This window comes from Chelonia mydas, chromosome 6, assembly GCF_015237465.2.
Source record: "Chelonia mydas isolate rCheMyd1 chromosome 6, rCheMyd1.pri.v2, whole genome shotgun sequence".
NCBI classification, from domain to species: Eukaryota; Metazoa; Chordata; order Testudines; family Cheloniidae; genus Chelonia; species Chelonia mydas.
In genome coordinates this window covers 37,630,496-37,642,635 of record NC_051246.2, presented here as the reverse complement: position 1 = coordinate 37,642,635, position 12,140 = coordinate 37,630,496, and the positions used below count along the sequence as shown (strand labels likewise).

The 12,140-nt window shown below is 39.6% G+C and overlaps 1 protein-coding gene across 9 annotated transcripts in view; it reads left to right on the top strand.

Annotated features, from left to right (window-relative positions):
- IRAG1 (inositol 1,4,5-triphosphate receptor associated 1) overlaps positions 1–12,140 on the top strand; it is a 161,096-nt gene that overhangs the window by 116,635 nt on the left and 32,321 nt on the right. For all 9 annotated transcript variants that reach the window (XM_043550135.1, XM_027819501.3, XM_037899811.2 and 6 more), the window contains 3 exons: positions 1,704–2,306; positions 5,501–5,579; positions 10,710–10,830. In XM_043550135.1, coding sequence (XP_043406070.1) covers positions 1,704–2,306; positions 5,501–5,579; positions 10,710–10,830 — 803 coding nt within the window. The remainder of the gene's footprint in view (positions 1–1,703; positions 2,307–5,500; positions 5,580–10,709; positions 10,831–12,140) is intronic.

Genomic DNA, 12,140 nt, shown 5'->3' with positions numbered 1-12,140 from the left:
ATTTCTTTGATGTGGAAATAAGTATACAAGTTCTAAAGCTCTAAATATTTTCGTTTGTCTATCTTAGTGATTGCATTGCACAAGGGGAAGGAAATAATAGAAGTTTAATAGAGCTAGGATCAACAGCACTTTTAAGTTTGTATATGTGACAAAGCTCCTCCTCTACCTTGGTGGGTCTTGCGCTTATTGGCAGATTTGCTCGCCTTGGACCCTCACGGCAGACCTCAGTTTGGCTGTTTTCGTGAACCCACAGTCCAGATCAACTCCTCCTGTCGCTGACCAGGAGTTGAGAGGTTTGGGGGGAAGCCGGGCCCGCCCTCTACTCCAGGTTCCAGCCCAGGGCCCTGTGGAATGCAGCTGTCTAGAGTGCCTCCTGGAACAGCTGTGCGACAGCTACAATTCCCTGGGCTACTTCCCCATGGCCTCCTCCCAACACCTTCTTTATCCTCACCATAGGACCTTCCTCCTGGTGTCTGATAATGCTTGTACTCCTCAGTCCTCCAACAGTATGCGTTCTCACTCTCAGTTCCTAGCGCCTCTTGCTCCCAGCTCCTTACACATGCACCACAAACTGAAGTGAGCTCCTTTTTAAACCCAGGTGCCCTGATTAGCCTGCCTTAATTGATTCTAGCAGCTTCTTGATTGGCTGCAGGTGTTCTAATCAGCCTGTCTGTCTTAATTGTCTCCAGAAGGTTCCCGATTGTTCTGGAACCTTCCCTGTTATCTTACCCAGGAAAAAGGGACCTACTTAATCTGGGGCTAATATATCTGCCTTCTATTACTCTCCTGTAGCCATCCGGCCCGACCCTATCACAATTGCAATAAGCCTACACTTTGGGCACTGGGAGAACTACTGCCATACTAATACCTTATGCCTGGAAAGTTGCTTAAGAATTGTGTGTTTGCTTGCTTTGTTTTTAGCTGGGGAGGTTATGCATGTAGGACAGTGCCTGTTTTCAATATGGATTTCTTGTAATATTGGGCATTAAAACATAAAATGAGTAAAGCAAACTAGTTTTTTCACCTGTGTTAGCAAAATCAAAACAGATGTACTCAATTCAGGCAACCCAATGCCCACTTTGTCTACATTCTTGCTCATAGTTCTGACTCTCACAGGCCTTGCCAGTCTGGGAGCAAGGGGCCATGCAAGGTTTAAAATAAAAAAGTGATATGAATTCATGGAAAGCCTTGGATTCTCCAGACATGGTTTAACTGGTTAAACTTGTTTAGGCTGTCCTTGCAAAGAGCACCAACAAATTTCTTGTGAAAATATCATTCATTGTAAACCAGATAGATTGACATGCCAGGAATATCTCTTCTGCTTCAGTGTAAAGTTACTTGTTTGACACATTTATGGGCCTCATTCTGCAGCCCTTACTCAGGCAAATCTTACACTGAAGTCAACAGGGAGTTTTGTCTGATGTAAGGTTAGCTGAATTGGACCCTGGAAGTGGGGGTGTGATTTTTTTTCAAAGGCACAAATGAGAGGTGCCTATCTCCCATTGATCATCAACATGCCTTCAAGCACCTACCTGCTTTCTGTGTCTTTCAAAATCTCCCCTATTCTCTCCTCTACAATGAAGCATTTATAAGCAAATGGCAGTGAAAGCGGAAGTGTTCCTTTACAATGCAATCCAACTCACCCCCCATCCCCCCCCACACACAGTGTTTCTATATCTTTTATACATGTCCTTTTCTTTCAGAATGTCACAAAAGGTTTAACCGATCGAAAGCAGAATGATCAGAGGAAGGTTTCTCAGGGAAGGTTGGTTCCTCGTTCCACTAGTTTTGAAAACTCCAAAGAGAAACTCTCTGCACAAAAAGAAAACTTTGATCCACTTACACGTATGGATAATTTACCCAAATCCTCCCCTTCAGGCAGTGACGCTGGCAAAACTTCTCTTAACACAAGCACAAACAGCTGTGAAAATGAACATGGAAAACCATTACTTAAGAAATCAAAAGAAAATGACTTTCCTTTAAGAATGTATCGACAAGGACCAGGCATAGGTACTATGGACCCAAAATTTAAAAGTTCTGTACCAGAACTGATGGACCCTGAAGTTACCTGTAAAACAGAACTTAAAGGATCTGGAACACGCCCTCCTCTATTACGAGCTGTATCGTGGGATAGCATAGAACCTGGACATCAAGAAAAGGCACCTTTTAAATTACTACCCGAAGAAGATAAAAGCTTTGCCATTAGAAATAAATCCAGCAATCAGTTGAATAAAACATTAACGTTCAAAGACCTCCAAATACAAGTTCAACCAGTTCGAATGCAGAAATTGACAAAGCTCAGAGAGGTGAGTTTCTGGACATAAATAGCATTATGGAGTGTTACACTAAGTTACATAATGTTGCAATATCCTATATGTGATCTACTGTGTTTATACATCACAAAACTATAAATTAATACTTATTAAAGTGCTATACTGTAGTAGACTAGGCAAAAAATAATTTTGTACCGTTTAGAGATGGAATTGAGGAGATTGGATAGTGAAATATAAGAAAACAGATTTTTTTTTCATTTTTTCTATTTCTCATAAGAGACCATGCAGACTAGACTCTTTTGATTCCATTATTGTTCATCTAACTGTGCATTTCCTAAGTCTTACATAGTAAAAACTTATTAAAATATATGCCGTTGTTATTCTGGGCTCGGAGCACTCTGAGATTTATATTCTTGACTGGATACAAAAGGCTTTGGATGTGAAACACAGTTCAGTACTAATGGAACATGCGTAGCTAAAACTTAAGCCGTTATGTTTAGAAAATTGAGTCCTAATCTGAAGCCCATCTGAAGTCAATGAAAGGTGGACTTTGGATCAGGCCCTTATTGAGAATACTGTTAGTGGTATTCCTAAATACACCTGTACCCCGATATAACGCTGTCCTCGGGAGCAAAAAATCTTACTGCGTTATAGGTGAAACCACGTTATATCGAACTTGCTTTCATCCACCGGAGTGCTCAGCCCCACCCCCCTGGAGCGCTGCTTTACCACGTTATATCCGAATTCGTGTTATATCAGGTCGCGTTATATCGGGGTAGGGGTGTAGTTCTACTGACAAAGTGGCTTCAGTGCACTGCACACAATGTTTATCATTTGGACCAGAAAATCAAACTACAAAAAGCAGCATTTTGTTACGTTTTAGGCTTGGTGTGTTCTCTATGAAACAGTCACATTTTCTTATTTTATCACTATTTTTATAATTACAAGAAAGCTTATGCTTAAGTGATGGAAAGAATTACAGCAAAGTTAACATAGTATTGTGGTTTTTTTCCATTTCTATTTATTGAATAAGTAGCTTTAAAATTCCTTTCCACTGGTGTATTCTTGTTCTCAGTTCCATAGAAACTGCAATCTCTTCACAACACACATGCTGCTGTTACATACACATTTCTTGGTTTCCAGAAACCATCTTATGGAAGAAAAATTATCACATGGCTATATGAGAAACATTACTTGTTTCCCTCTATTTAATATAAAGGTGAACACATAGTACAATGGTATTTCAGTTTCAGATATAGTGCATTATATGTAAACAGGAAGAAGCTGATTAACTGTCTTGTCATTTTAAGTAATATTTGGGAGTGAAATAATCTACTTTCCTCTCTAAGGAGAGATTTAGATGTGAAAGCTCTCCTTCCTGAGGATATATCAACAAACCTTATGCAAAAAAATAAATTCTTTAGGAGTGTTACTTCTGCTTATGCACTTCCTTTTCTACTCTGTGCTATATTTGTCTGCTCCTTCCAGAATTTCTCCCTCAAAACAAGACACTCTCTGACTCTATAAGTTAATAGAATTTGGTGTGTGTGGACTGAGAACTGTATATGGACGTAAAGGTCCAACTAAAGTTTAGACACGGTTACTGTACTTCATTAAAGTCTGACTCTGCCCTGGTATACCCCTACATGTCTCTCACTGGAGTCAATGGTATCTTATTTGTCCTTATTGTATCTTTTTTAAAAAGGCCACTTTTGTTTAGTTCTGTTGAACACATTTGAGTCTCTGTAAAGAAAATAGTAATATTTTAAAGGGTTTTGGCCTTTGATCTAAACCTTGGCTTACAAGATATAATGGAGATTAAAAAAAAAAAAGGAAATTGCACTTCTTCAGATAAACTCTCAAAGTGCCTGCTGCATTCGTGCAAAAGTCTCCCAGACAGAATACATACAGTGGACAGTGCAAGAGCTGCTGTGCCAAATTCTTTCATGGTGTAACTCTGACTACACTAGAACTACACAAAGGGTAAATTTGGACTTTTAAGTCTAAAAATTAATCTGCTTGATAATTGTCAGTGTTTTAGCATCAAAGTATGTGCTTTTTAAAGTGATTGTTAGAGAGGCATGAAATGTAAAAAGATAATCCACCCACGAACATTAGCAAACTGATACATATGTATTGCAAAGAAGAACCCTTGAATTAAAAAGCAGTAAATCTTTCACTAGAGCTGAAAGAAACCCTTCACTGATTCTTAATTACAATGATGCAACAAAAATATCTTCTTGCAAGCCTCCAGCTGATTATATGCAAGGTAAACACAGCGCTGATATAAAAGAGAATATCAGATTTTAAAGTAGGTTATTTAACTCCACAATATTAGTCCTCTTTTTCTTGTTTACATACTTTAAGATGTAGAATTATGTACTGGAAAAACAATTTCTTTCAATAAGCGCTCCAATCATATGAATGCCATAGAGATTCCTAAAAATAAATAATAATAAATTTATAAGCAACAGAATCAGTACCTGGATTCAGGAAATTAACACTTACAATATGTGGCAAAATTCAAGTTAAAAGAGATTAATCTTTAGGTTTAACAAGGAACCTTTTTTAGCAAAGGACCATGTTTATGACTTATAAATACACTTAAGAGAAGAATGTTATCTAAATTTATTTTTTGCAAAATTTAATCCCCTCTCTGCTTGGGAGCATAGTGGCACCATAGACTGCAATAACAGTGAGAAGCATTAGCTTGCAGTAATAACCCAGAAGGGGTTTTGTGAAGAATTCCTAGTGGACAAGTGGGCTAAGTGACAGCCACTTGAATGTCCTTTTCTGCATTTTGCCCTCTCTCCTTCCTGGGATCAGTTTTACATTGACTTATTGTAGCAGTAACAATATCTAGAACTTTTTATTTTTCCTCCACTTGCGTAGAGAGAAATTGACCTTCAGTAAATGAGAGAAATAAATGCCTTTTGCAAATCCCTATAGGCATTGAGCAACTACAGTGGTGACCATAAATCTACACTGAAGATTCGTTAGTTTGGAGACTTTACTAAATAAAATGGGTTGAAGTGTTTTATACCTGAGTTACTGAGTCATACAATTTAATATGTGACTACAATTAATTCCTTTTGCATACTTCATATATATATGTACATACGTGTATTTCAGAAATACAATGTTGACCTTAGTTTTCACAGTGCTGTGATATTTAAATTGAGACATCTAATTATTCTGTTTAGAAATATTTCAATTTTTCTCAACAGGAGCATATTCTGATGCGAAATCAAAACTTAGTTGGACTTAAACTGCCTGAACTCAGTGAAGCAGCTGAACAGGAAAGAGGTGCAATATCATCAAGCTGGAAGAAATACTTGTTTATTTCACACAGTCTTTTTATCCAAATAATGTAAAAGGAAATGATCTTTAGTTACCGTACTGTCAGTACATTCTCAAAATGTAACAGTAAATGGGGAATCATCTAACTGGTGTGTTTCTAATGGGGTCTCTCCGGATCAGTTAGTTGCCCTATGCTATTTAATTTTTTTTTATCAATGATCTGGAGGAAAACACAAAATAATTGCTGACAAAGTTTACAGATGACACATACGTAGTGTAAATAATTAAGAGGACAGGTCACTGATACAGAGCAATCCGAAATGCTTCGTAAGCTGGGCACAAGCAAACAATATGCATTTCAATATGCCCAAATGTAAAGTCATACATCTAGGAACAAAGAATGCAGGCTATATTTACAGGATGGGGGACTCTCTTCTAGGAAGCAGTTAACTCTGAAAAGGATTTTGAGGTCATGGTGTATAACTTGCTGAATGTGAGCTGCCAGTGCAATCCCTGGATATATAAACAGGGACGTATTGAGTAGAGGAAAGGGGATTATATTGCCTCTGTATTTGGCACTGGTGAAAAATTAGACAGACTGAGAGGGAACATAACAGTTTTCAGGTACATAAAAGGTTGTGACAAGGAGGAGGGAGAAGAATTGTTCTTAACCTCTGAGGACAGGACAAGAAGCAATGGGCTTAAATTGCAGCAAGGGAGGTTTAGGTTGGACATTAGGAAAAAATTCCTAACTGTCAGCATGGTTAAGCACTGGAATAAATTGCCGAGGGAGGTTGTGGAATCTCCATCTCTGGAGATTTTTGAGAGCAGGTTAGACAAACACCTGTCAGGAATGGCCTACATAATACTTAGTCCTGCCATGAGTGCAAGGGACTGGACTAGATGACCTCTCGAGGTCCCTTCCAGTCCTATGATTCTATGAAAGGATTCAGAGAAGAGCCATGAGCATGATTAAAGGATTGGACAACATGCCTTATAGTGGCAGAATCCAAGGAGCCCAATCTGTTTAGCTATCAAGAGAAGGTTAAGGGGTGACTTGGTCACCAACTATAAGCACTAACATGGCGAACAGAAATGGGCTTTTCAGTCTAGCAGACAAAGGTATAACAAGATCCAATGGCTGGAAGTTGAAGCTACAGAAATTCAGACTAGAAATAAGGTGCAAATTTTTAACCATTGGAACAATTTACCCAGGGAGTGGTGGATTCTCCATCCCTGGCAATTTTAAATAAAAGCTGTTTTTCTAAAAGATCTGCTCTAGTTTGAACAGGAATTAATTCAGGGAAGCTCTATGGCCTTTGTTATGCAGGAGGTCAGATCAGATGATCACAATTATTTGGAGTGTGATCCAAAGACCATTGAAATAAATGGAAAGATTCCTATTAACATCATTAATTCGTAAGTTTTCAGGCCAGAACTACCATTATGAACATCTAGTTCAACCTCCTGCAAAATGCAAACCACAGAATTTCATCCAGTAATTCTTTCTTCAAGCATGTAACTTCTAGTTGAGCTAGCTCTTATCTTTTACAAAGATCTCAAATCTTGATTTAAATAATTCAAGTGATAGAGAATCCATCACGTTCCCAGTAAGTTGTTCCAAAGGTTAATAATTCTAAGGTTTAAAAATATACATCTTATTTCTAGCCAGAATTTGTCTAGCGTAAGCTTCCAGACATTCAACCTTGTTATGCTTCTGTTTGCTGGATTGAACAGCCCAAGCTTCTGTGTGCTAGATTACCAAATTTCTGTTCCCCATGTTGACATTTATAGACTGTGATCAAGTCACCCTTAATCTTTTCTTGGATAAACTAGATTGAGCGTCTTATCTCTCTCGCAGTAAAGCAGGCTTTCCAGACCTTGATTGATTCTTGTGGATATTTTCTGAATCCTTTCCAATTTTTCAACATCCTTTTTGAAGTGTGGAGACAAGGCATGATATCCTGGCCCGAATGAAGTCAACCGCAAAACTTCCATTGACATGAGCTAGGATTTCGCCTTGGAAGTGGATTGCAGTAGCACAGATGAACCAACATGCTTATACTAACCTCCTGTATCATGATTTTTTGTGTGATCAGATGGACCACCTTGTGGGGGGCTACCATTCAAATGAACAAATGACCTTCCCTTTCCTCAAGAGATTTCCATGTTGCTCTGTGACATGTGTTCCAATATGTAAAACTAATATTAGTGACAGGACTGTAAAGGTTGAGGCCAGTGTTTTCAAACCTGTGTGCCTAAAATCAGTCATCTAAATCTGTGTATGAAACCCTAACATAAAGGTGGTTTGGTTTTTCAGAGGTGCTGAGCATTCACAATTTCCATTTACTTGAATGGGAGTTTTGAGTGCTCAGCACCTGTGAAAAAGAGGCCACTTTTTATGTAGTGGCTTTAAATAAGGATTGAAATTACTAACGTCAGTCACCCAGTTAGGAAATATTTCTAAATATCCTAAATATTTCTGCACTCTATAGTTCAGTTTTAAATATCACTACAAGAGAAAAACAAACTTTGGCAAATATCCCTTCCAACAGGGAAGAAGGCTCAGGGGAAGGAAACTTCTGGCAGACATCCCTCCACCTACATTATCCTGTCAGGGGTGCTGGATAATATTCAAAATAGGTTGTGGGGCTCACCTCCAAACCTGGCAGCTATCCTGGGATCTGCAGGAGGTTAGGGCTGGGTGAGCAGAGACTCCACTCCTCCCCTCTCCCCACCAGACCCACTTGGGATCTCCAGCAGCATGATTCCACTGGAGTTTCACTACCGTGGATTCCTCCAGGTGGCTACTGCTCTTAGGATCCCCAGGGTGGGGTATGCTCTGCAGAGAAGATAATATAGCCTGGGTGTGCATTATCTTTTTCACTAAGTTCCACAGTGCTGGAGAGGGGAATGATGCAGCCCATTCCCCCATCTGCCCTATTTCTACTCCTTTCCCCATGCAGACTTTGGACTACCTCAAGAGGCTTACACAAAGGGTAGAGACCAGCGAAGGAGGGCACAGTGCAGTGGAGGTGAAATGCACTTTGTTGCTTTGCACTCCTTAAGTAAGACACTGTCAGAACCTCAAGGTTCAGTTTCACAGGAAAACAGTTGAGAGATTGCTTTACTTTTAACAATTTCAACTGTAGCATCACAGAAAATCACATCATAGTATCACAGCCTGAATAAAAGACACAACTTGCCCCACACATACACACACACCCCCATCCCCACAATTATTTTAAGGGGATCTTGGTTGTAGTGATATTGTTTGTGGATATAGTGTCTTAGTCCTGTTAATATACCTTTAAATAGTCATTTTCAGCAAACCTAAGTTTGCAGGGCTGGAATAATTGCTACCTTTCAAAATTCACACATGTAGAGTTGGCAGACTTAGAACTTTTGAGAAGAAAACATTCTGAAATTCTACATATTATTTTACATAGGACTGCAAATCTAAGGTGTCACCCAACGTCTAAGGCATAGCATGGACATTTAGAAGCCAACCGCACATCGGAATCTGTAGCCGGGGCCTTAAAAATCAACTCCTTCACCTCACCGGGAAGAGCAGCAAGGAGCAGAATCCTTAGTTTACTTATTAAAGAGCTTCTTACTTCCTTAAATTGTAACGAAATTAACTTAATGTAATATTTTACTAAAACATACCGTAATCAAGGTGCCAACAGTTTCCTTTGTTATGAATCACACAGTGTGGCTCCATCTTATCTTATCAGTGTCAAGTTGTCTGTCTTGGTCATCTTGGGATAAACACGACTTTAAAACTACAGACCTTTAAATAAATTAGCAGACCCAGTAAATTGGAGGCACTGTTATGAGGCAGGCTTGTTATTCTTAAGGGCATATATGCAACGGTGCTGAGGTGGGTGCTGGACAATTTTTAAGTATTAAAAAGGTACAGAACACAGGAAATACAAATTTAGTTGTATAATTAGTAGAGAATCTGCCTCCATTAAGCTTCTTTAACTCCAACTACTATCATGCACATTTTTAAAGGGTCAGAGCTTTTTCTTACTACCTCTTGCATTTTTCCCAAGTCCAAGAGTTTGTTAAACAGGGAGGATTTATCTAGAAGACAGGAACATGAGTATTCATAGGCTTTCCAGCTTCGTTTGTAGGTGTTCATGTTCTAGAAATGAGTCTTGTCCAGGGTGGTCACAAACAGTTGTCAGGGCATTGTAATTATCTTGTCCTTTTCCTATTGCTAACCACTAGATGGGAATGAGGTAGTAGGGGGCTTCTGGTATGGAAAAGGGTGAGACCCAGTGTTGTATGAGGAAAAAGTGACAAATGCACTGAGAGCCACTGGTCCTAGTGAAGACGAGAGAAGTATAAGACTACAATTCAGTATCAATATTCTGTCACATTTGTAGCAAGTGAATATGTAGTATAAACAGTTAGATATCATATATCCATCACAACTTGGGGGAACAGTGAAGCCATGTAGTACAGTGTACTTTCTGCATCAGCAATAATCTTGACCAGATAGCACATAAATCATCTGGTAAATGACAGTGCCTTGTTATAAATCATCTAGTGCAAAATTCCAGCATGATATAATCAACTAACAAAGCTCAGAGGCACTGGACTAGATGTTCCAACAGTCTATTCTGATTCAACTTCTGGGGTTCCTAGGAAAATGCTCACCTAGAAAAATAGAATATTTGCTTTTTTCCAGTATGTTCAGAGGCACTGTGCCGTGCCAGAATATCTCCTTCCCTCATTATCTCCTTCCTTCCATGCAACAGATTGCCATTCCAAATAGTTATTCTTGTTGCCAGTGTTCAGAGAGGGAAGTAAGGTAACTCTACCCTAGTATTAATGAATATTATAATAATGAACAGATGGATTATAAATTGGTGATTGGGATAAATAAGGTACACATTTCAGACTGTAGAGACAAAGGGTCGGGTTTTAAAAGCACTCCACTTTTCACCTAACTCTACTCCCATTGAAGCCAATGGTAAAGGTTCCATAGACTTCAGAAACAGCAGAATTCCGCTGACATGGAATATTTTTTAAAAACCCTCCCCAAATGTCTATGGGAGACTGATTTCTGTATTAACACATGACTTTGTACAGTGACTTAATTGTGTCTTCTGAAATTGTCCTTAGGGCCTTCACCTATACCTTGCTCCACTGAAGAAGAGGAGTCAAAGAATAGCTCTGATGTCATGCCTAATATTCCTGATATACTACTACGAAAACTCCGTGTGCTTAAATCTCTGCCAGGAAGGTAAAAGCTAACTAGGGGTATCGGTCCAGCATCCGTTGGAAGTCTGCTATCAAAGAAATAGTTGGTTCGACTGAACTAGCATTATGTAATTCTGCTCTCATATGAAATCCATATGTAGATAGATTTCTGAATCAGGATTTTTGGAAGGGCGATTGAAGCTATATCTTAAAATTTATTCTGCAGAGTCTAGTAAAAATATGTGCATTTCTCAAACACCCAAAATGAAGAAAAAGAGAACCCAATTTAAAAATAATTTGAAATTCATAGTTCTGTAAATGTCTTATAAACATGAGGTGCAAGCTACAAATATTCCTTACCAGATTGTTCATGGTCTGACAACTCCCAGTTTTCCAGAATACTGCTGCAAACTTAGGTATTGGAAATGTTTGTATTTCCTTCATCAAAAAAATGAAACAAAAACTATTGGGCCAGTTTGCTCCTTGCCCTGGTAAAACCTGGGGAAGGGAAACTCTGCAAGGAATCCCCTCTGCCAGTTTCTCCTAGATCGGGGTCCTCAAACTGGGGGTCAGGACCCCTCAGGGGGTCGCAAGGTTCTTACGTGGGGGTTTGTGAGCTGTCAACCTCCACCCCCAAACCCCGCTTTACCTCCAGCATTTATAATGGTGTTAAATATATAAAAAGTGTTTTTAATTTATAGCGGGGGGGGGGTCACACTCAGAGGCTTGCTATGTTAAAGGAGTCACCAGTACAAAAGTTTGAGAGCCACTGTCCTAGATCATTGCTTTGGCAGCAGGGGGTTTGCCACTCTGCAGATTTAGATGGAGGACCTGCCCACAAATTCCACAGATCCCCGGGGATCTACAAGCAGCCTGAGACATTGACGCAGAGATCCTGTCCCTCTGCCACAACTCTAGAGTCTCACTCTCCTTTCATCCTTCTTGTCATTGCTGACCCAGGATCCCCTTTAAAGGGCAAGAATTTCCCCACCACATAGGGCTTTCCATGGGAAAGATAACATAGCTTGTCTTACTTGTCCGAGGTAATCTATATGCAGGACCATTAGAAGAGAATATTGTGTATCCATCTGCCCCCATCTGTACTCAACATGGGATTAGATGACCCTGTCCCCAGTTTGTCCCACTTCCAGCCTTCTTGCACAGATTCCAAGCCCACAGTGACTCCCTGTGGGTTCTGGGACAAGAGCAGGAGACACTACCACCAATGCTTTCCACATGGGAGGGTGGAGATCTGTGCAGATATCACTGGACACTCGGCCCTATGTTAAGAAAACCTTAAAGTTGCATTGTTAGGCACTCAAAAATGCAAAAAGAGAGACCTTAATTCTGCTC